The sequence below is a fragment of the Patagioenas fasciata genome, chromosome 23 (assembly GCF_037038585.1).
Source record: "Patagioenas fasciata isolate bPatFas1 chromosome 23, bPatFas1.hap1, whole genome shotgun sequence".
NCBI lineage: Eukaryota > Metazoa > Chordata > Aves > Columbiformes > Columbidae > Patagioenas > Patagioenas fasciata.
In genome coordinates, this window is record NC_092542.1 from 4,547,642 (window position 1) to 4,571,246 (window position 23,605).

Consider the following 23,605-nt stretch of genomic DNA (forward strand, 5'->3'; position numbering starts at 1 on the left):
ACATTTCCAGCCGTATCTGTGAGCAGGTTGCATTGTGGGCAGGTTGCATCTTGGTTTTTTTTGAGGAGACTGACGAGATAACTTGCAAATGATCATCTTTCCATCAGTAGCATAAGGAAGTATGTGACTTAAGTAACTCAATTTTGCATACAATTCCTGCTGTTCCAGTGCTTTCCCAGGTGATAGTTGGATTTCAGGTACTATAAATTTTATATTCTGTAACTGGATGACACTTTGCAAAACCTACTTTAGCATTTATGAGTGATTTTTGTCGTTGCTTTTACATATTCTACCCCACGCTTTGAACAGTGCAGTAGATTTCTAATCCCGTTCTAAGAAACAATAAATTTGGTCTTGCTTTGAAGGCTTTTACAGTAACCTGTCATTATGCTGTGAAATTCAGTGCTGCTGTAGAACTGGATGTAGGATCGCCCAGTGAGTTCATCTGCAAAACCATCAGGCTGCGCCATCTGGTAAAATCTGGTCTGTAGCCCTGGGGAGGTTTGGGGAGAGGGGCCTGTGGATCAGTCTTTTCCTCCTTCTTTCCGTCTCACACGTAGAAGTGAGAGATGAATCTAGAATTTTGTCACTTCAGTCACGATAGTGATGTTGGTCTTAATGCTAAGCAGTCTGCAAAAAGGTGGGGAACTCTTGAAGAGTTCTAGCAATTCAGTGTGTTTGGTTACGTTGCTCCTAAGGTGGAGTGTGATGCATGTTTGATGCCCTAGAATATATATTTGGATCCTTTACCTAGAAATGGAGCGGTTTGTTGATTGTGTTACTCTATGTTTCAAGAGGGATTTCAGGTGGCTTGGCAGATATTTCTGGAAACTGCTTTGAAACCCTTCATACTCAGATCTTAGTACTGCAGGTTGTAATTACAAACATCAGAGATGATAACAATATAAAGTTCTGTTCAAATTGAACATTCAGTAGCCTGTCAGGTTAAGATGCGTTTCAGGTCCCTGTGTGAACACTGAAATAAATGCTGAATCTTCCAACAACTTGCAGCTGTTCGGTATAAAATACAGTTGAATATTTTATTGTCAAATAAACCGCTGTTGATTCCTTATGGCAGATTTAGACACAGGGATTGTTGTAATATTTGAGGGTATTATGGGATGATTCCTAGTTCACTTTAGGAAGGATGTGTGTGTATTTTCCAAAGGTGACAAAAATTCATTCCAAGTCACTTTTTCTCAGACTAAAAGTTGTTAAATTTGAATAAGAAGGCAAAAAAAAGAAGATAATTACACACGTGAAAATGAACCACACTGGAATTTGGGGAGCGCCTGTGAAATCTGAGCTCCTTGAGAGGAAATACAATTATCTAAATAGAATAGAATGTTCAAGTAAAAACAGGCATTTCCTTTGAAAGCCGACCTGTCTCTGATCCGTTCCATTGGACGGGTGCGCACTTGGCAGTTTTCAGTTTGAATAGAGGAACATTTTTTAAAAGGCATTGCGATTTCTTGGCTCAGGATGTGAAAAATATTTTTGAGAGGGGAAAAAAAGAGGGAGGAACTTATTGACAGGATTGTGAGTCGGAGGGATGTGCTTCTAAATAAGAACTGGATTTAGGGCTATGGTGCACACTGCTGATTAGAGGGAAGGGTCAGGTTGTTAAAAAATAGCGTTTTGTGTGTTAGAGGGAGCAAAGGAGGAATTTGGATGGCTGCTTCTGGACAATTCTCATCTCTGAGAGGTGGCGTGTATTGGAAGTGTGACGTTTCAGAGGAATCTGGTGTTTCAACCTCAGCGTTATATGTAAAATACCCGTTCTGTATGGAGAGCCTGGTCTTTGCATTGAACTGAATTGGAAGACCTTGAAGTTTCATTTGTTTTTACACAGTCCTTATCATAATTTTGACATGATAGGACTGAATCTTTAATGGAAGCAATCAGCAGTAAAACTGTGTAGTGCATTGGTAAATTAGGTTTTTGATGTCTTTACATCTTGCGTCGCTGGTGAGGTCTTTGCATAGTGCCAGTTTGCCCTGATCCCCGTTGTGTTCTTCATTCTGTGCAACTAATATGTGCTGCTTAATTTTGATAATAGAAAGCATTAGCAAATGTATTTGTGTCAGTGGACATGATGAAATAACTTTGTATTTTACTGTTACTTAGTTCCATTTAATTTGGTTTTACTGTCTCTGCCTTGTTGGTCAAGATCATGCTGCTTTTAATGTTCTCATAATATTATTACTTCATTGTTTTTACTGTAGCTCGGGATTGGACTGGGTGAGCTTTCAAGGTCCCTTCCAATCCCTAATATTCTGTGATTGTGTGATATGGTAATTTAATAGCCATACGAAGGTATTGGGTAACTGTATGATGTGAACTTGTTAACTCTGGAAAACACATTTCTGTTGTCGTCTGTTCTTGCTTTGAGAGAAAGTATTTTGGAGTCTTAGGTTTTTAGAAACTCATTGTTATCTTTAATTTTCATTTCTTCTGAGCTCTACAGAGACTTACTGCCTTGTCTGAACTCTATATTTTTTTTATTGATCTATCTTTTGTATTCCTCAGGAAAACAGGATTTCTACAGAAATGGGTTATGTTCCAAAGCGGGCTGTTTTAGTTTGTGCCACTCAGATAGGAAAACTAAAAATTATTGGACAAGAATAATCAATGTTCCTTGTTTTTCCCTAGGAAAGAAAAAGACTCAGGAAGGTAAAAACAAGGGAAAGAAGGCAGTGGATACAAACCAGAAAAAGGCTGTTTTGGACTCTCCTGCAGATATGAGGGATTCTAAAGAGGGTGAGTTCTCAAGTATCTGACTTCCTCCTTCTGTCTCTTTGAATCAAAGGCCACTTGTGGTCACGTTTAATATGTTAGCATGTTAGTGTAGCAAGGTGTACGTGTTTATATAGTTTACCAAAACTTTTAGTAAGGAACTTGGATATGAGAAGTATGTCATTAAGCATGTAGCTCTGATAACAGGAAAAACAAGCTTACTTATAAATCTAGATATAAATCCAAACTCCTGAGAACAGAACAGCAAGGTCTTTATTCTAAAATGAAGTCAATGAGATGCATGTGGGCTCTGGTTCAGGAGTGCAGGAATAGCCACTCAGGCAATGGCTGCAAGAAAATCGGATATAAGGAATGGGAAGGATGTTAATAATGTGGGGAAAATAGTCAAAATCCAAAATTGGCTCGACAGGCTTCCTGTCTACTTTATATGTATTGCAGGACTTCTCTGACATGTATTCACAGGAAGAAAAGTCAGTGAAAATTTCTTGGAGGTTTCCTGAAACGTTCCGAAGTCTGCCCTGAAATGTCCCACTGCTCTTCGGGCTGGTTGGGGTTTCTTGGCCACAATGTTCAGTCCAAAGATTCTTTGTTAAGTATGGGCAGTTGCCTACACCTTGCTGGAGTTCCAGAAAGGAGATTTCTGGATAGAGTTTTACTCTCAGTACTGAATCACAGCAGTGTTGAGTCATGGATGTTGGATATGTTGTGTTAGAGGAAAAGGCAGAAGAAGGGTCCTTTGACGCTTTAAGTGCGCTTTAGACACTTTAAGGTGCTTTAAACACTTTAAGTGTTTGGTAAAAATGTCTCATGCTTTTCTTTTCATACTTTCTGTGTCAGGTCATAAAGAGGAAGATGAAACACCTTCTGTTTCTGCTGTGCTGTCCCTGGAGCAAACAGCTGTGATTCAGGAAATGGTAAATCAAGAGGTGCTTCCAAAGCTGATGGTCCCCAGTCCCACCAGTGAACCACAAATGGTGACAGAAGACAAACAAGGAGAAGCAATAAACTGTGCATCAGATGACTTAGATGATGATGAAGAGGAGGATGATGAAGAGGAGGAAGATGAAGAGGAGATAGAAGATATCAATATGCCTAAAGACCATGCTGAAATGCCTTTGATATGTGAAGAAAAGTTAGACTCTCTGGAAGAACAAAAGAGTACGTCAGAAGAATCTCCAGAAAGCTCTCCAAAGAAAAAGCTTGTTGTGAAAGTTCCAAAAGCAAGAGGTGAATCAAATGGTGATGTTCAGGAAATGTTCATGTTTCCCTGTCAGCATTGTGAGAGGAAGTTTACAACAAAGCAAGGGCTCGAACGCCACATGCACATCCACATCTCTACTTTCAACCATGCCTTCAAGTGTCGATACTGTGGGAAAGCCTTTGGTACTCAAATTAACAGGCGAAGACATGAGCGACGCCACGAAGCAGGGCCAAAAAGGAAACCGTTCCTAACACTGACGTCATCACAACACTTGGATAATGTTGCTGATAACCAAGTGATTGTGGATGATGGTCTGAAAGATGATCTGAATGTTTCCAGTCTTGTGCAAGACTCTGTTGCCTTGGATTCTGAGAAGGTTTCCCAAGAAATGTCAAACTCTGCTTTTGCTGAGGAAAATAAGGAACCCAAAGAATTGCACCCGTGCAAATACTGCAAAAAGGTTTTTGGAACTCACACCAACATGCGGAGGCACCAGCGTAGGGTTCACGAGCGTCATCTTATTCCCAAAGGTGTCAGAAGAAAAGGATTTTTCACTGAAGAGCCACCGCTTCAGACTGAGCAGGCCCCTCCAGTCCAGAGCGTGTACATAGCAAGTACAGAAATTGAAGAGGAAGGCGAAGTAGACGATGTCTATATCATGGATATTTCCAGCAATATCTCTGAAAATTTAAATTATTATATTGATGGCAAAATTCAGTCCAACAGCAGCACTAGCAATTGTGATGTGATTCAGATGGAGTCCAACTCTGCAGACTTGTATGGCCTAAATTGTATAATCAGTCCAGTTACGGTGGAAATCTCCCCGAATTTAAAGGTGACACAAACACATGTGAATGAACCTCCCAAGGAACCCACCAGCAGTGGGAGCAATGAATCCAAAAAGAGAAGAACTGCCAGCCCTCCTCTCATACCAAAAATAAAAACTGAAGTAGACCCAGAACCCGTAACTCCTACTAGTTCTTTAAATCTTCCCCTTAGCATTTCAACAGAAAGCCTACCTTTTCATAAAGAAAAAGGTGTTTATTTGTCATCAAAATTAAAACAGCTTCTTCAGACGCAGGACAGTAAGAAGATGACTCCAAGTGAAATCCCTAAACTAGGACCTTCTGTTACATCGTCCCCTATTTTGCCTCCAGTTTCCAGTAGATTTAAAAGAAGGACCAGCTCTCCTCCCAGTTCTCCCCAGCACAGTCCAGTTCTTCGAGACTTTGTCAAATCAGGTGAGGGAAAAACTGTGTGGAATGATAACATTCGGAGTTCAAAAATGCCAAAGTTTGAAAGCCACGGCAACTCACCTGCTTGGAACTTGACTGGAAGGGAGGAAAAAGAGACTTTGAGCACTCTGTGCTTTGAAGACTATAAAATGTCAAAAGACTGGACAGCAGCTCCGACTTTTGGCAGCGTGTGCAACCAGCAGCCACTGGATTTATCTAGTGGCATGAAACAGAGGTCCGATGTCAAAAATAAGAATCAGGTTCCCTGGGAATCTGTTTTAGATTTAAGCGTGCATAAGAAGCCTTGCAGTGATGCCGAAATTAGGGAATACAAGGAAAATTCCATACAACCAACCTGTAGTGGTGTTAAAAAGAAGAAACCAACCACTCGCATGTTACAGAAGGTTCTGCTGAATGAGTACAACGGAACGGATGCAGCCACAGACAGCGCGCTTGCTGTGAGCAGGAGCGCGAGCCCAAGCAAACCCCTGGAGCCTCAGGCTGACCCTGACGTGGATCCCGCTCTCTCTGCATCTTCTCTTGACACTCAGCCCCTCAGTTCCTCAGTTTCCCCTGTGCCGCAGGTGGCTGCTGTGCCTTCCATGTGCCAGCTGCCTCCTTTGTTAACGCCAACCAACCCTCCTTCCCCTCCGCCCTGCCCACCTGTCCTAACCGTTGCTACATCGCCTCCTTCCCTTCTTCCGACGATGCCGTTACCTATTCCCGATGTCTCTGCCAGTGCCACTAACACTTCTTCCTGCCCATCTCCTCTTTCTAACACTACTACCCAGTCCCCACTGCCAGTTCTTTCACCCACGGTTTCTCCTTCTCCATCTCCCGTTCCTTCTGTTGAACCTCTTATTTCTGCTGCTTCACCTGGTCCTCCCACACTCTCTTCTTCATCTTCGTCCTCCTCTTCCTCCTCTTTCTCCTCCTCTTCATCTTCGTCATCTCCATCTCCACCTCCTCTCTCTGTAGTTTCTTCTGTTGTTTCCTCTGCTGATAATCTGGAAAATACTCTCCCGATAATAAAACAGGAAGAAGCTGAAAATGAGCAACAGAAAGCAAGAGAAGATCCTCATACTTCAAGTGAATCAGTAGTGCAGGAAACATTCAATAAAAGCTTTGTGTGCAATGTCTGTGAATCACCTTTTCTTTCTATTAAAGACCTAACGAAGCATTTATCCATTCATGCTGAAGAATGGCCCTTCAAATGTGAATTCTGTGTACAGCTTTTTAGGGATAAAACGGACTTGTCGGAACATCGCTTTCTGCTTCACGGAGTAGGAAACATCTTTGTTTGCTCCATCTGTAAAAAGGAATTTGCTTTTTTGTGCAATTTGCAACAGCATCAGCGGGATCTCCATCCAGACAAGGAGTGCACACATCATCAGTTTGAAAGTGGGACTTTGAGACCCCAGAATTTTACAGACCCTAGTAAGGCCAATGTGGAGCACATGCAGAGCCTGCCCAAAGATGCTTTGGAACCTTCTAAAGAGGAGGACGATGAAGATCTGAATGATTCCTCTGAAGAGCTTTATACTACTATAAAAATAATGGCATCTGGAGTCAAATCGAAAGATCCAGATGTTCGTATGGGCCTCAATCAACACTACCCAAGCTTTAAACCACCTCCATTTCAATATCACCACCGGAATCCTATGGGTATTGGGGTTACTGCAACAAACTTCACAACCCACAATATTCCACAGACTTTTACTACTGCCATTCGATGCACAAAATGCGGTAAGAGTGTTGATAACATGCCTGAGTTACACAAACACATACTGGCCTGTGCATCTGCCAGTGACAAAAAGAGATACACACCTAAAAAGAATCCAGTACCACTGAAACAAACGGTGCAGCCAAAGAATGGCATGGTTGTCATAGCCGGCCCTGGAAAGAACGCCTTCAGGCGAATGGGTCAGCCCAAAAGACTTAATTTCAATGTTGAGATTAGCAAAATGTCTTCAAATAAACTGAAAATAAGTGCATTGAAAAAGAAAAACCAGCTTGTCCAGAAGGCTATCTTGCAAAAAAAGAAATCTGCCCAGCAGAAGGCAGAGCTGAAAAATAATCCGTCCGAGTCAGACTCTCACATCTGCCCCTACTGTAACAGAGAGTTTACTTATATTGGGAGTTTGAATAAGCACGCATCGTACAGCTGTCCCAAAAAACCCATCTCTCCCTCCTCTAAAAAGAACTCAAAAAAAAGTGCAAGTTCTCCTTCGCCCGCAAGCAGCGAAAAAGGCAACGGCCTGCGCAGGAGAACGGCGGATGCAGAAATCAAAATGCAGAGCATGCAGCCCCACTTGGGCAAGACCAGAGCGCGGACCTCGGGACCCGCACAGCTCCAGCTGCCCTCCGCGTCCTTCAAATCCAAACAAAACGTGAAATTTGTGTCTTCGATTCGCTCTAAAAAGCCAAATTCCTCTTCGTCGTTGCGGAACTCTAGTCCTGTGAGAGTGTCCCGAATGTCCCACGTTGATGGGAAAAAAACTAAGGTGGTCGCTAAGAACAATTCCTCTGGAATCTCGAGCAAAGTGTCCCGGAAATTGCACGTCAGAATACAAAGGAATAATAAAGCGGTTTTGCCAAGTAAATCTGCTGTGGCGAGTAAGAAAAAGGCAGACAGGTTCGCTGTCAAGTCTCACGAGAGGATCGGAGGGCCGATCACCCGGAGCCTGCAGCAGGCAGCAAACGCGGAGGCGGCGGAAAACAAAAGAGACGAAAGTACAAAGCAAGAGCTAAAAGATTTCAGGTAAGCATTTAATTTGAAGTTGAAGCAACACAGGAGCGCGTTGCTTGCTGTTTTGCCGATTTTCTTCATCTTTGTTTTCGAATTTCTCATACTTAAATTAAAAAAAAAAGGTTGCGTTTCCTCGACCGTGGTTAAGTAGCTCAGTGATGCTGGGGTACGATGTACATACTTGATGCATTTTGTCATGAAATAACACGTAGTTTGTACAGAGAGTGGCTTTCGTTATAAACTGAATTGAAAACTCTGGAAAAAAATGTCAGTGCCCAAGTGCAAATAAACTTAACGTCATTAAACTTGATGTTATTGGAGACGGTGACCTTGTATTTGATATCTAACGTGTACGGTGGCCCCAAATCATTCTCGATGGTTTGCTAAGCTAAAAATCGTGACTGCGTTTTTTATTCACTAAAATAACTCGCATTGTTGGTCTTTTGATAGAAAGCGTGCTCTGCATATCATATAAAAAAAGCCATGACCAAATACTTCAGAAATGTATGTACATACTAATTGAGTCAGATCATTAAATACTTAATATAAGGGAAATAGCCTTGTAAGAAAAATTATATGAACGTGTAAATTTGTTAGAAGTATCACACTCTTATGTTTCAGTATAAACAAATTTTATAATTAAAGTTCTGTTTCTTTTTGACAAGAAGCATTTTAATCACAGGAAAGGGTAATACCTCAATAAATAAATAAAACCTTAATCTACGTGCCTGAGTCCCCACTTCTGTCTTCATGTAGTCTCGCAAATCAACAGGATATTTTGCAAACTGTTATGACTTTATTAGCATGTTCCTGCCCTGGCTGCCCATAGGATTCCGGTGGTGATATTGAAATGGAGCTTTCCAAGAATGTCTTGGAAATAGGTGTCTGATTTATTGATTAACTTGCACAAAGCTCACTGGTAATGAAGAGTTAGTTAACTTCCCTGCTGTTTGTTGGAAGGACTACTCGGCCGGCAGCCACAGTCTAGGAGGTTCCTCCAGTGCCTTGATGATAACTTCTGATGCAAAGGGTGGAGGAGCCGTCTAGAAGAGGTGCACTGCTGGACCTCATCCTCACTACCAAGGAGGGTCTGGTTGAAGCGGTAAAGGTTGAGGGCTGCCTTGGTTGCAGCGACCATGAGATGATGGAGTTCAGGATCTCCTGTGGCAGGAGCAGGATAGCGAGCAGAATTGCAACCCTGGATTTCAGCAGGGGAAACTTTGGCCTTTTCAGGCAATTGCTGGGGGAAATCCCATGGGCAAGGCTGCTTGAAGATAAAGGGGCCCAAGATAGTTGGTGAGTGTTCAGGGACTGTTTCTACCGGGCACAAGATCAGAGCATCCCGACATGTAGGAAATCAAGGAAGGGAGCCAGGAGACCTGCGTGGTTAAACAGGGAACTGCTGGGTGTGCTCAAGTGGAAGAGGAGAGTTTCTAGGTCATGGAAGGAGGGGCTGGCCACCTGGGGAGAATATAAGGCTGTTGTCAGAGGGTGTAGGGAGGCAACTAGGAAAGCTAAGGCCTCCTTAGAATTAAACCTGGTGAGCAGGGTCAAGGACAACAGGAAGAGTTTTTTCCAATACGTGGCAGATAAAACTAACAGCAGAGGCAATGTAGGCCCACTGATGAACGAGGTGGGTGCCCTGGTGACAGCAGATACAGAGAAGGCAGAGTTACTGAATGCCTTCTTCGTCTCTGTCTGCTCTACAGGAGGTTGTCCTGAGGAGCCTCGCACTGCTGAGGCCCCAGAGGAAGGCAGGACAATGGAGGAGTTTGCCTGGGTTGATGAGGACTGGGTTAAAGAGCAGTCAGGCAATCTGGACATCCATAAATCCATGGGTCCGGATGGGATGCGCCCATGGGTGCTGAGGGAGCTGGCTGAGGTCACTGCTGGACCGCTCTCCATCATCTTTGCCAAGTGTTGGGAAACGGGAGAGGTGCTTGAGGACTGGAGGAAACCAAATGTCACTCCAGTCTTCAAAAAGGGCGAGAAGGAGGACCCGGGTAACTGTAGACCGGTCAGCCTCACCTCCATCCCTGGGAAACTGATGGAACGACTTCTCCTTGGTGCCATCTCAAGGCACATCAGGGAGAAGAGGGTCATTAGGGGCAGTCAACATGGCTTCACCAAGGGGAAGTCGTGCTTGACCAACCTCATTGACTTTTATGAGGACGTATGAGGTGGATGGATGATGTCCGCCTGGACCCCTTCCTGTGTAACCTCATCTGGGTGTTCCTGCTCCCTGGGGGGATTGCACTGGATGAGCTTTCCAGGTCCCTTCCAACCCCTGACATTATGGGATTCTGTGAGGCTGACTTTGGTTCTGTGCTATGTCGCACTGTTGGTTTTATCTTTTCCCAGGAAATCTTCATATTTTTTCAAGACTTGCTTCATATAATACTTGTCTCCAGGGTTGTTTCTCACCTCTCAGTTTCTCTGTGTAAGCATACTCCGTTCACAAAGACTTGGTTTTGTCATTTATCTTCAGTTTTTGTTTTTTATTTTCTAGGAATCTCCTGTAAAAACCAAACCAAACAAACAAACAAATCCTTTAATGCCATGGTAGAGCTGTTGCATGGTCCACTTAGGATAAGCACTACGCCAATGGATGTGAAATCCAGCAAGCTTGCGAAACCAGCTGCAGCTGACTCAGAATCCTAAAATTGCCTGCGGGCTTCTTGCTAAGATTCAGTGGCGGGTAGAGATTTTTTATTTCGTGTCTGACACATGCGCTGGGCTACAGGATGATTCAGATAGAAGAGAAAGGGTACTATTAAAAACCAAACCTGTGAAACCATCAAAAGAAATGGTGCGATTAACTCAAGCAAAGCTTTTGCTGTGGTGTTTGCGCAGGTCCTGGTTTGTCCCGGGTGTCTGTGGCAAAGCAGGTTCCTTCGTTTGGTCAATAACTCAGTGGAGATTCAGGGACAACAGATGTTGCTGCACTCGGTGCTGTTGTCACGTATGAAGTCTCTTAAAGCCTTTTGTCAAAGCGAATGGGTAGAGCCCGACCTCTTTTCTTCCCACCTCTTCCTCACTTTCTGAGTCTTTTAGATGTCCAGCACACAGCGGGAAAAAGCCTTGTTGGGATGTTTTATGGATTTTTCCAAATTCCTATTTATACATGCAAATGAAACTTTATATAGCGGTGAGATACTGATATCGATTTCTAAATACCATATATATAATGAATGCAGTGTATCTTTTTATCGATAAGAAGGCTAGACCAGGACTACGTACCTGTATATTTTGAAAGTTAAATATATAATTACTCTAAAAGGTCGTACACTTCTAATAACTTAAGACAGCAAATTGGTCTGTTGTTCATAACAGTTTTAATGGAAATACCGTTTGTCATGTGTTCATGGAGCTTTCGAGGTTAACGACGGAACTGATGGGACGTGACTTGTTTCTTTATCCAGCCACCCCTTTTCTTTTTTGTTCTTGACTTAAAAAGTAATCTACCTCTTAAAATTTGTAGTTTAATACTTGTTTGGTGAATTTGTGCCACTTTCACTTTCACTATCATTCCCATTTTGTTACATTTCTGTTATGGGGACTTTCTGTTGAAATATTGTATAAAGCATTTGTAGCAAGTTTAAAAAAAAAATAAAATATTTAAAATTATTTAAATTGTTTTGGACACTTCAATTGTACTATATGTGATTTACATTTTACATCAATTTCATTTTGTTTTCCTTTTGGGTTGTTAATCTTGGAGCATGTTCCTGTATTAAAGTTTGCTGTTAGTTATATTGTTTCTTCTATTGGAGAGTGATATAAAGACTATTCTAATGCAAACATTAAAAGTTACAATTTGACATAAAAGCGGGGTTGTCGTTGCTTTCGAACGCTGGAGAGCCTGTAAATGCAGGTAAGCAACTGTATTTCATGCTGGAAGAAAATAATCCCTCTTCAAACATCACCCAAGCCTGAGATGTATTAGAGTCTGTGGTGTTGCAAGCACTTAATGACCAACTAGATGGAACCATCATGACACATTTTCTATAACTGTAACCAATAAAGCAAACTTTTGGAAAACTTGTGGGAAACTCGCCTTTTGTATGGAAACCAGATGTACCAGGGCAAAGGGAACAATGTACATCTAGAAGGAATTAAGTCTGCTTGCATCCTCTCCTTGTCTACACCCAGTTCACGGAAATGAGTTTGTACCAATTTGACGCTTTGGAGTTAGTCTTAGATATTTTTGTTTCTTTTAATTGTGGGCACAGGAAATTTAAACTATTCTAATTAAAATTGCACACGTCTTCAGCTTTTTCTGATATTATGATGTTCTAATTTTATATGCTTTAAACTCGTGGAATAGTTTAATGTAAACAAATACATGTAAAGAGTTTGGGGATGTTAAATTCCAGCACCGAGATGTTCATTCTGTCCCCTGCAGTGGAGCTGGCGGCATCTGTGTCCATGGTAGTGTGACATGGGATGGAACAATGAACCATCGCTACGACGGGCACTATCACAGTGACCCATTTCTTAGCATATTCACTACTAATCCAGTAGCCTTTTAATACTTTCTGTAGTTGTCTATTCAAATTAATGCTTCTGTCTGAGTACGATTCTTTGACAGGAGCTCCCAGTGTATTTTCTCATGTGACAGGTCATTCCCTGGGCGTTATTCTCTCCATAACAAAGTTTTCCCTGAATTGGAACAGATAGGGAAAATCTGGTACAAAGCTGCACATAAATAAACCCTGTTCCTTCCCTAGTTCCTTAATATTATGGCAGAAATCCTGTTGCCGTTTTCTTTACAGTTTCTCTGCTGGGCTGTTAAATCCTGTTATGTCCCGACCCTGGTTCACCCGTGTTCGCAGGTGATGTGCTATGGGATGCAGATCTGTTCCAAAACGAGCCCTAATCATCACAGAAGTGTCTTTCCTAAATAGGCTGCTCACCACAGGCAGAAAATGTACAGCTCTTCTAGTTCCTATTGCATCTCATCTGCATAATTGAATCTTTGTGGCTTTTCTAACTGCCTCTTGACGATCTAAACGCAACAATAAAGCTGTAACGATGCCCAGAAAGTGCTGACATCTTTTGAAACCCATCCAAACAGGCAATGAAAACAATTAAACTTGTCCTGTTTACAGAGGCTGACACGCTGGTCAAGATCAAACACCGTGTCAGTTTAATGAAAACAGCAATACTGCAATGAGATCTATCACAGCGTGATAGACGGGGTAGTGAGGGGGACTGCGAACTGGCTGAAGGGAAGAAGCCAGAGAGTCGTGGTCAATGGGCAGAGTCCAGTTGAGGCCTGGATCCAGTGCAGTGCCTCAGGGGTCAGTGCTGGGGCCGATATTATTCAATATATTCATCAATGATTTGGATGAGGGAATAGAGTGACTGTCAGCAAGTTTGCTGATGACACCAAGCTGGGAAGAGTGGCTGACACTGGAAGCTGTGCTGCCATCAGAGACCTGGACAGGCTGGAGAGCTGGGCAGGGAAAAATGTAATGAAACAGAACAAGGGCAAGTGTAGAGTCTTGAATCTGGGTAGGAACAACCCCAGGTTCCAGTGTAAGTTGGGGAATGAGCTATTAGAGAGCAGTGTAGGGAAAGGGACCTGGGGGTCCTGGGAACAGCAGGGTGACCATGAGCCAGCACTGGGCCCTTGTGGCCAGGAAGGCCAATGGTACCTGGGGTGGGTTAGAAGGGGGTGGTCAGTAGGTCAGAGAGGTTCTCCTGCCCCTCTGCTCTGCCCTGGGGAGGCCACACCTGGAATATTGTGTCCAGTTGTGGCCCCTCAGTTCCAGAAGGACAGGGAACTGCTGCAGAGAGTCCAGCGCAGCCACCAAGATGCTGAAGGGAGTGGAGCATCTCCCGTGTGAGGAAAGGCTGAGGGAGCTGGGGCTCTGGAGCTGGAGAGGAGGAGACTGAGGGGTGACCTCATTAATGTTTACAAATATCTAAAGGGTGAATGTCAATCCCTGACATTCTGTGATTCTGTTTACCTTTTTTTTTTTCTTTTCCCCCATGATCCAGTTTGCTAGAAGGGTTTAAAACCAGCTTATATCAGAGATGTCTTACATGTGTTTGGCCTGAGGCGTTGCAGGATGGTCCAGTGATGGGCCAGGCCCCGTGTGTGGTGGTTTCTGCCCTTTGTGTGAGGTACCTGCGCTGGGACTGAGCTGCTGTGTCTGCTACGATGTTCTGTCGGCATTTCGTATTGTGAGCCTTTTATTGAAAGTGTTCTGGTTTTGTTCCCGATGGTTTTCTCGAGGGAGATGTCACAGCAAGCTGGATCCTGACAACGTGATGTGTCAATTTTCCATTTCAAATATAGAAACGAGTAGCACTCCCTTCGCTTACAGAGCTTTGTGACCTCATTTCCAAAACCACGGGGCCAGTTCCAGCTCTTCCTGGAGTCAGGTTCAAGAAGCTGAGGTGCAAGTGATAGCCTGTGACAGACAAATAGCTTGTGAATGACCTTAAGTACTGCTGGTTTTAATCCAACATTGTGCACCTTTTGGCTTGCACAATGCTCTGGGCTTCCTTAAAAGGGCAGGAAGATAAATTGCTGACCTGATACTGTTCATCTAAATGTATAGATCTAGACCAAGAGTTCCTAAAGTGACTAATAATGTCTTTCAGCTCCATTTGGAAGCAGCATCCAGGAGACTGATCTTCCAAAAGAGCTCAGTAGCCATCAGTGATGAATCCCTTTGAAGTGGCTACTTCAGGTCACCAGTTGCTTTGGAAGATCTAATCAAGTAGGATGATATTGATCCAGGAACGTGAGGTCGTTCCCCAGATGAGCTGCAGACACGGCCTGAGAGTTTTTCCAACCGTTCTCGGTGGCGATTCGGCCGTTGGTCACTGCAGTTAATCGTGGTCCGAAGCGGGATTTCCTGGGGCTGGAACCAGGTCAGCAATGGAGGAACTTGAACTCCAGAGCATGTGCATGAAACGGTTTCTGTGTTACTGCGGGGCAGCGATGCTGCTCTGAAGTTCTTGGAAGCCCTGTGATTCAGTGCTGCTCGGCACCTCGAACGCCGACAACACCAAGGGTTGCACCAACAGGTTTTTCCAGTTTAGATTCATGAAAGGCCTGACCATAAAATCATAATATTCACATTCTGTCCTTTAGCATCACATGATTGTGAGATAAAAGCCCGACGTGTTCCAGCTTTTTTTACTGCTTTCATAAATAAACACACTTACATCTCGCAATAGTCCAGCACATTAAGATCCTTTTTGCTCTCTGCTGCTCCCCCAGTTTTCATACAGAGAGGCAGGACTCTGCATCCTCCTCAACAACATTCTATCCACAAGCCTTTTTGCTAAATATTTTGTTTCACTTGAAAAAAAAATCATATAATTGGTGCTTGATGTTTTTCCAAGCCCTTGTTTTGTGTGTTTATTTTCTCATTAGGCAATATGCTGGTGCAAGAGAGCACATGCCACTGAGGTTAGCAACACATGGTTTAGCTCTGCCTGGGAGCAGAGCGCCCAGCAATCTCATTTACCCCCAAGCGCTCTCACTTGCCTTCTGGCCTGTAAAATTACCTCGCCTAGTCCTGCAAAGCCAGGAATTTGCCTTTAATCATCCACACCTTTTTATCTTTTTGGGTTTTTTTTGCAGGCAGTGAATTATTTTAGGACTCAGTCTGTGTTTTATTTAGGAGGAGTGAACACTTTGGATAGAAAATGTGCCTGTTCCGAACTCTGTTGGAGTGTGTGCGCCTGGGGCTGAGATTTTGGACCATATGCATGGGGGTTTTTTCGGTTAGGAGCACAGATGTATAAGCCCTGCAAGAAAAACACGCTTTGATTTGGGTTCAAATGTGAACCCAAATTACCTGAATGTTTTATCACGCGCGGGATGATTCTTCACTGAATTTCACCGGCGTGACCACAACCGTATCGGTTCAGTCCATTCCCACAGTAACGTGCCTTTTCTGGGGCATTTTTAGTGAGCGAAACTCAGCGCTGGAAGAATGTTCACGGCACAAGTGTGGTAGGAGACAAGGGAATTTGCATTGAAAATACCTGATGTATTTGGAGAATGTCAGAGGGGAGGGTGTGCGCCAGGAGCTGGAATTTTCACTTGCGTTCTAGTTTGTGCTGCTTGTTTCAAGGCTCGGTGGCCTGGGAGGGCGTCTGGAGGTAGGAATTGGATTTAGACAGACAAGGTGAAATTTCCTAAGTATTCCGTTTAACCTGGGGACAGTAGCTCAGTCTGACAGGGGAACCTTGCTCTCGGTTCCTGCCCCAGTTCAGACTGCGGATTTCCTGGGCAAATCACTTTCTTTCTGACTCAGTTCTGCATCTGAAAAACGGGGATTCTGGTCCTGACTCACACCATAAACCACCGTCAGATCTAAGGATGGGAGACTGTACAACCTTAGTGAATTTATTGTAGCAAGTCTCACCAAGTTCAGTGGTTTGTCTCTTGTTGGGCTGTGCTTTCAGTCAAAAGCGAGCGCTTTGGGCCCTGTCTACATGTGAAAAAATAGCATCGTTGAAACTTTTGGTTTAGATTGAATTTATAGACTGGCTAATATTTACCAAAACCTTATCCTAACTTAAAAATCCTACTTGGCAGAGAAAACAGCGTAGGTGAGTCCTTCCTGTTGCCTAACATTTGATTGCTGTGCTTTTTTTCTTGCAAGCACAGTATGTGCATGGTGGGGGTTTGCAAGCACAGGGGGTTTGCTGGGTGTGCAGCCCCCTTGGCGCTCCCCATTCAACCCCTATTGCACGGCAGCGTCGGCACAGCCTGCTCAATGATTCCTTTTCTCTTGCCGGTCTCCAGTGACCCCAGCACGGGTGATGGCGAGAGCAGGTGCAAAGTGACAGCGCTAGAAATAGCAACAGCAAGACCTCTTTGTGGGGTGTTCCAGCTCCCCAGCCCCTCCGAGCCTGCAAACGCCGTGAGTTCCTCCTCAAACACCAGGACGTCCCTGCAGGTCTTGAAACAGGCTCCGTAAATCCAAGTTCTCGACCCACTTCGGTTTAATGTCATTGCGCTGATTTCTGAACCGCTTTGGTAGAGCAAACGTCGCTGTTGATGCTTTGCTGGGCGGTTTCCGTGCGCGGTTAATTGAGAGCAGGGGGGAGCGGCAACAGTAAAACTCCATTAAGAACTCGATTTCCATTTCTAGCTAGAAAAACAACCCCTTTTTATCTCGGTCCTCTAATCCCGAACTTCTGAATAACGAGCCAATGACCTATTAGCTTTAAAACCAGATGAAAGGAGGGGGTGAAGAGCGTGTTGTTCTGGGGAGGACAAGGGGTGTGCGTTTGGAAATGTTGGTCAGATTTTCTCGCTTTGTCTCTTTTAGATTCGAGGCTTTTAGTTAAGGTTTCCCACAGGATCTAGGCATTGGCGCATTGCGTGCAATAACACGCAGATGTTACGCATTATCCAAGAACCTTTACAAATCATCATTTTTTGACGTTAAGCGTCGCTTAAATGGAAACATTCTAAATAAAAAGAAACTCAAATTTATCTCTTCTAGTTGTAGTGAAGAAGTGAAGCCAAGCAAACTGAACTTATTTTGGATGTTCTTCAGTTCCCCTTGGTAACAGTCCTTATATGGGACAAGAAAATGTGGCTTTTGTTGAGTCCCTCATCGCCACTTTGTGAATCTTGCGCACGAGACGGATGCTTCAGTGTTCAATTCACAAGGGCTGGAGAGCACAATTTACATAGAACAATAACAGAACTTTAGCAGATGATTTCAACCACAAATTGTAATAGGGAAATAATCGAATTTCTTGCTTCTCTACATTTCTGTGGTTTTGTTTTTCTGTTGCAATGGAAAATTTTGCACTTCTTTGTCTAACCGGCAGTTACACTGCACAACAAAATCTGTATGTGAGGGCGAACAATAACCGAAATCTCCTTGAAAAGGGGTATATTGAACTTTTAAAATAACCCACAGGAAACCCGAACTTTTAGCTTCTCTTAGGTGTGTTGTTAGGTAATGAAATGATATTTCAAAAGCTGTTCCCTTGGAAGAACATGAGCGGTTGTGTCTGGTTGGACGTGTGAAGGGTTTGCGCAGGGGTGGGTACGTGATCACCGCACGTACGGGGCGCGGGGGAGCAGACGTGTCTGAACGCCCCAAGGAGCTACAAGTACGTGCAAGATCCCAAAAGGGGCTGAATTTAATAACAAACAGGAACTTTTTGTAATCTTTTGGTGTAAGGAAGTTTAGCCGGGGTATACATTTGCAGTTTGTATGTTCAAACATGACATGAGTCTTTCCGCTGCCTTTGCTTTGAATGATGTTTTCTCTCGAAATCACCATCGGCAGGGGTGTAACGCTGTCACTTAAAATCTCTGCTTTTCACTTTGGGATTCTTGGACTTAGTTTAGAATTTGAAGTGAGATAATGTATCATGTACAGACACCGCAGCGCTCGCTGCTGCGGCAAATGTGTCCCGCAGGCTTGCACCCTGGGGAAAATGAGCAGATGGGGTATTATCCTTAAGTATGTGATTTAAAACCCGATACGGAGTGTCCTGAGAAAACAGATGGTAGCTCTTCTAGTCGCTCTTCACGTAACTGGGTTTGTGTGTCTGTTGGAGGGTCTCTGGCTGGGACGTGGGGTGGGGGGCTGGACGCTGCTTCCACTTCTATTGTCTGTTTGCTACTTAAATACTTGCAGGGTAAGTTCAGAACAAGGCAAAAAGCCCCTCTTGCCTTGAGAAGTGGCTCTCAGTACTTGCAGGGTGAGTGGAGTGAAGGGTTTCTCATCACTTACCAAAGCCCCTATGGGCCACTAAAGCATGTCTCTGGTTTTGGTTTCTTCGGCTGGGGATTTTTTGCCCCGGTACCCTAACACGTTTTGAGTGTTTTCTGCCTCTTTGTACAGTTACAGGCTCCGCATGGCCTCTAGATGTCCCTCCTCCTCCTCGCATAACACCAGCGCCAGGCAGTGTAAGAAACCCAACTGCGCAGCATCCCAGTTCTTCAAGGAATAGACTCATCCGCATGGCCAAGCGAACCAGGTACGGCGATGGCACCTGAGGATGCGCAGAGCTGGCGTGTCTCTGGGGTTTTGGCGAGACGAACTGGGTAATGAAGCTATTTGGGCTTTGATAGGTTAATGATCTGGTCCAGTGTTACTGGTAAAACTGAGCTGATCTCCTGTTGGTTGACTTTAAACAAGATACTGTCTTCTACTGCTTCATTTCCCCACCTGTAATAATCACCTCCTTCATACCAATGTAAAGCTAATGGACGTTATATTTACTTGTATAAAGGTAATGGTGAGAATGACTGCCAGCAAAATCAACACTCTGCAGTGTGGAATTCATTCTTTGCTAAATATGCTCAAAAAAATAACATTTGAGGGAAACGTTAGTAAAACTCTGAAGTTTACCATCTCCTGAATAAGGGGAGTGGTTGCTACTGAAAAGTTAAACACCCCTGAGTGCAGCACAGACCATTGAGTTGTGGGAAACCCAAGCAAAAGTTGAATCGTGGGCATCTCTCCTGCCCAGCACTCACTGATGGCCGTGCTTCCAGCTCGCTGTCACTGGGCTGGTACTCGGCTTCATCTCGAAGCTGACTCCAGCTAACCACAACTTACTGTGTATTTGCAGGTACTAGGAACTTTTGACTGGAAAAGACGAGGTGAAATGATCCTCAAACATTATCCTCTCCTGCTTTGTCTCGAATGAGGTGAGAGCGGTTCCTCCGTAGACGCCAGGGACAGAGTTTTCTTCTGCTGGAAGCAACGGTGTCAGCTTGTCCTCCCTTCCAGAGGGACAGACATGGAGCAGGGCTCCTGCCTTCTCCAGGAGCGATGAGCTGGGGATGCTGGTGAGAGGGGGATCTGGAGGTCCCATGGAGTCCACACATCACCAGCCAGTTGAATAGCGTGGAGAAGTGTTGGGACAATTGCAGGCAGATTAGCCATGTCCAGAGGGTTGATGGGTCTGGATGAGTCTCCTCTTCCTGGTAGAACACAGAGGGGTTTAACATACTATGCAATTAAATTCTGAAAAGACTGTTACATTGTTTTAGTTCCTACTTTACATCCTAACGGGTAAAGAACTGGGCATCCCGCAAAAATCCGCTTAAGGGAGCAGTAGGTTTGGCTGAGGTTTCCAGAGTCTGTGGGTACCCCAGTCTCTTCACTTCGTACCATTAGCTTTAACGGGCACGATGCCATTGCTTTCCAAGGGTGTCAGGACCCATGGTTTTTTTTTGAAGACCACCTGCTACATCATCTCCATGAAAAAGCCCAGTTCCATAAAGGGACCAGCATCCATTCCTCAAAAGCTGCCATGACGTTTGCTGCCAGTCTGGTACTCTTGTTACAGTCAGGTTTGATTTTGTTAGCGAGAGGATCAAACACGTGTCTTGCTGTGCAGCATCAAGCAATGCTTTTCCTTAAATACAAACCTTGTGTTTGCGACCCTTGATACCAGCCTGCCTGGTTTCTGTGGTCCTGCAGACAGGACATCATGAAGGTAGCGGTGAAGGCAGCCAGCGAAGACAAGTTGAAGACACAGGTTGGTAAAACGCAGTGCAGAAAGGTCTCTTACCTCCTGCCCCAAAACGGTGACAATCACACATGGGTGCATCACCTGGCAGGGTGCTACTCGGGGCCCCGCAGATTTCACCTCCAAGATCAAGGCTTCCTTCTGGCAAGACAAGTTTTTTGCAGGATTCCTTCTGATTTACCGTCTGGGTTTGGGATTTTTCAAGGAGGCCACTGGGGTGGATTGCCCCGTTTCCCCTTTATTTCAGCCCATTTACTCCTCTCCTTGTCCTTGCACTCCACACAGATCAGCAGACATCTGTGTATGCACATGTTAGTTGAGAAAGAAACAAGTGCCCAGTTGATACTGCTTCCCACCACCCTGAAAAAGTCAAAAAAGGATCAGTTTTATATATATATCTATATATATGACATATATATTAATATATATATGTATGAAATTGCTGAAAACAGTTGATTTTTTATAGTTTTGATGAAAATCAAATTGTTCAAAATGAATACAGAAGCTTTAAATAAAAACATAGGTTTTGTTCACCGTCAAAATGTTTTAGCTACATGTCGTTTGAGTTGGAAAGAGAAGGTCTTCGGGATCTCGTATTATCTAGTGACAGATTTTTCGGATAAACCCCTATTGGAGGCTTTCTAAGCGCAATTGTGGTTTGGGCAAAGGCTGAGCTGCCGAGGACTGGAGGAGCCATAACAAACGCCGTGTCCTCCTGAGTTGGAAGCGATGCTTCCAGTTCAAGACGGCGAGACCATCGAGACGGAGCTTTGTGGTTTGAGCTTGTGCCATTGCCGGCTGCTCCACCAAGAGTGGGGAGTCTCCTTTGTCCCCTCTCGAGCTTTTGGCTAGCAATAATTTCCTCCTGAAATACGTGATGTACTAATTCCAAACGAAGGCTGAAATTTTCCGTAGCAGCCTTGCAAGACTGAGATTCTCATTATTCACTAAAACTAGTCGGGAGTGAGTATCCACATCTGCTGGGCAGCTTGGTAAATCTTGGTCAAAAAGCACAGAAATGAAGTTTCCTGGCCTTACGTGTATCTCGAAGGAGCCGGCGGGCACGCACAGCTCTCCAATCACTTCAGCTCGCTTTAGTTTTGCGTGTTATCTTTTTACGTTCTCCATGTTTTCTCCTCCTTCTCATCATCCCGCACCAGTATGGTAAACCCTGTTCTTTCAAACAGGAATGATCTTCCTGCGTGTCTGGACATCACCTAGATCGTTTGCAAGGTGAACGTACAGCGCGGATAAAAACCAGCCCTAATATACTCTGTCTTAAGGGACCGGTATGATATGACATGCCCTTGACCTTCCCAGCGCAGCTTTGTTAGGCATTCCCTCAAAACCAACACTTACTGTATAAATTTGCACAGGTCCCACGAGGATTGTTGCTGAGGAAGAGTTTCCTTGCCATGCAGCCCAAATCCTGCTCTAAACAATCGGTTCTTCTGAGACCCACTGGACTTCCAGCCACAGTGAGCTAAATCACAGAGGTTCTGGCATGGATGCTGCTGAGTTTAGTGCCTTTAAGGCATACCAATGAGGTTAGTAAGGTCACTTTTGTGCAATTTATTTTTGCTGCTCTGTTTTAGAGCGGTATTAACTATAATAACTGACAAACTCAAGGAGAGAAGTGTGTAAATTGTTGTGACAGATGGACATTTTTTTCCCAGAGAAACTCTGGTTTATCACACGAGCCTGTAAATATGTATTTACAATTTTAAAAGCACGTCTTTATGTCCCTGGTTGTAAATGCTCCGTTTTTAAAGTTTTATACCATGTTACTCAAGCAAGAGACCACAGCACACAGCTTTATATTATACAGGTCTGTTTGAAGGATCTGTTATGGTCCAAGCTGTGCCAGAAGAATATCCACACCACCAACAAGAAATAACCCATGGTTGCACCAGACTGTTCATTTTCCCTCAAATAACAAGTGTATGGAAAGGTGAGGGAGTTGATTTTTCTTGCAGAAAAAGATCCATTCAAAATGGTGTCGTTTCTCTGGAACAATGAGGATATTTTATTCGCAGTCAATTCAGGAAAGTATGCCATTTTTTTTTTGTCCCAAGGCAGAATTTCACAGTTTTGCAGCAAATTTTTAACCTCCCCCGTGCCTGCTGATGAAACGTGAAATTTTGCCCTTGACTAATGCCACAAGTTCTTGTGAAAATTCGAGGAGAGGGTGGGGAAGAAGCTCAGGTTTTGCATGTTGGGTGTTGCGAGGCCGACACCGGTAGCTCTGCAGTGCTCTCCTGGTGCTGCCGACGCCGAGAAGCTCATTAAAAATAACCTGTGTGCAGATGTGGTGTTACCTGGTTGGCGCTCGGGTTCCGAACATCGCTCTGGAAAGCTCTGTTGTCCGTCCGCCATGTAAAGAAAAAGAACAACAATAAAGTAACGTGACAAAGCGCATAAGAGAGATATTTGTTATTATTGCAGCAAAGGAAGCCTTCAAAGTAGAAACCAAATATATCTGAGCTCTGAAATGGCTGAATGGTTCTGGATTTTCTGCAGGAGAGGAGATGGAAATGTCACCTTGGTCTATCAAGCTCTGTGCACACTAACGGTAATTACAGCAGAAATTTTGAACAGGGCACGGAATGGGAGGGTTTTATCTTCCTAGAAACGGTCCCTGTTTCATGTATCGCTGTTACAGGACGGGCTCCATCGCAAGGCCTGGAGGGGGAGTTTTATCCCTCATCCGGGGCTGTGGGACTTGGCGTGTTTGTTGAGGGAACTCCATGGGCCGCCGTTCATCACCAGTGCATTAATTCAGCCACATTCTTTAAAAATAGCAGATGAAACAAACAGGTTTGGGCACAGCTGAAGTATAGGTATTAATATTAATTTCACACGGGCTAAAAATGGCTCTTTTGGCCCAGAAAATCTGAAGATTCCTTATGCATTATAACTCTGACCTGAAATCGCTGTTGTCCCCACAGCACAGTATTCTCTTCCCATGTCAACCTCCTGTTGTGGCCCACCTGGTTTTATTAAACAGCGCTCGGTTTCACTCAGGTTTTGAGTGCTGAGATGTTGCTGAACTGTAATTCTCTCCCCGCGAGAGAACCCTCTGAAATATTCTCAAACTAAATAGCTACACACCTCCTTTCATCTGCCTGTGCTGTCACGTGTAGCAGCGCTAATTACTCCTTTTTAGAAGAGCTGTGG

The 23,605-nt window shown here is 44.1% G+C and overlaps 1 protein-coding gene across 2 annotated transcripts in view; it reads left to right on the top strand.

The window, feature by feature from the left end:
- The window catches only part of PRDM2 (PR/SET domain 2), a 48,517-nt gene extending 25,688 nt beyond the window's left edge, over window positions 1-22,829 (top strand). The window contains exons 7-10 of one of the 2 annotated variants that reach the window (XM_065854963.2): window positions 2,653-2,760; window positions 3,595-7,954; window positions 18,790-18,925; window positions 19,523-22,829. In XM_065854963.2, coding sequence (XP_065711035.2) covers window positions 2,653-2,760; window positions 3,595-7,954; window positions 18,790-18,898 — 4,577 coding nt within the window. In that variant the 3' untranslated portion in view covers window positions 18,899-18,925; window positions 19,523-22,829. Of the gene's footprint in view, window positions 1-2,652; window positions 2,761-3,594; window positions 7,955-10,451; window positions 11,984-18,789; window positions 18,926-19,522 lie in introns of those variants that run through there. The other variant, XM_065854964.2, reaches the window with a different exon arrangement.
- The last annotated feature ends 776 nt before the right edge of the window (window positions 22,830-23,605 follow it).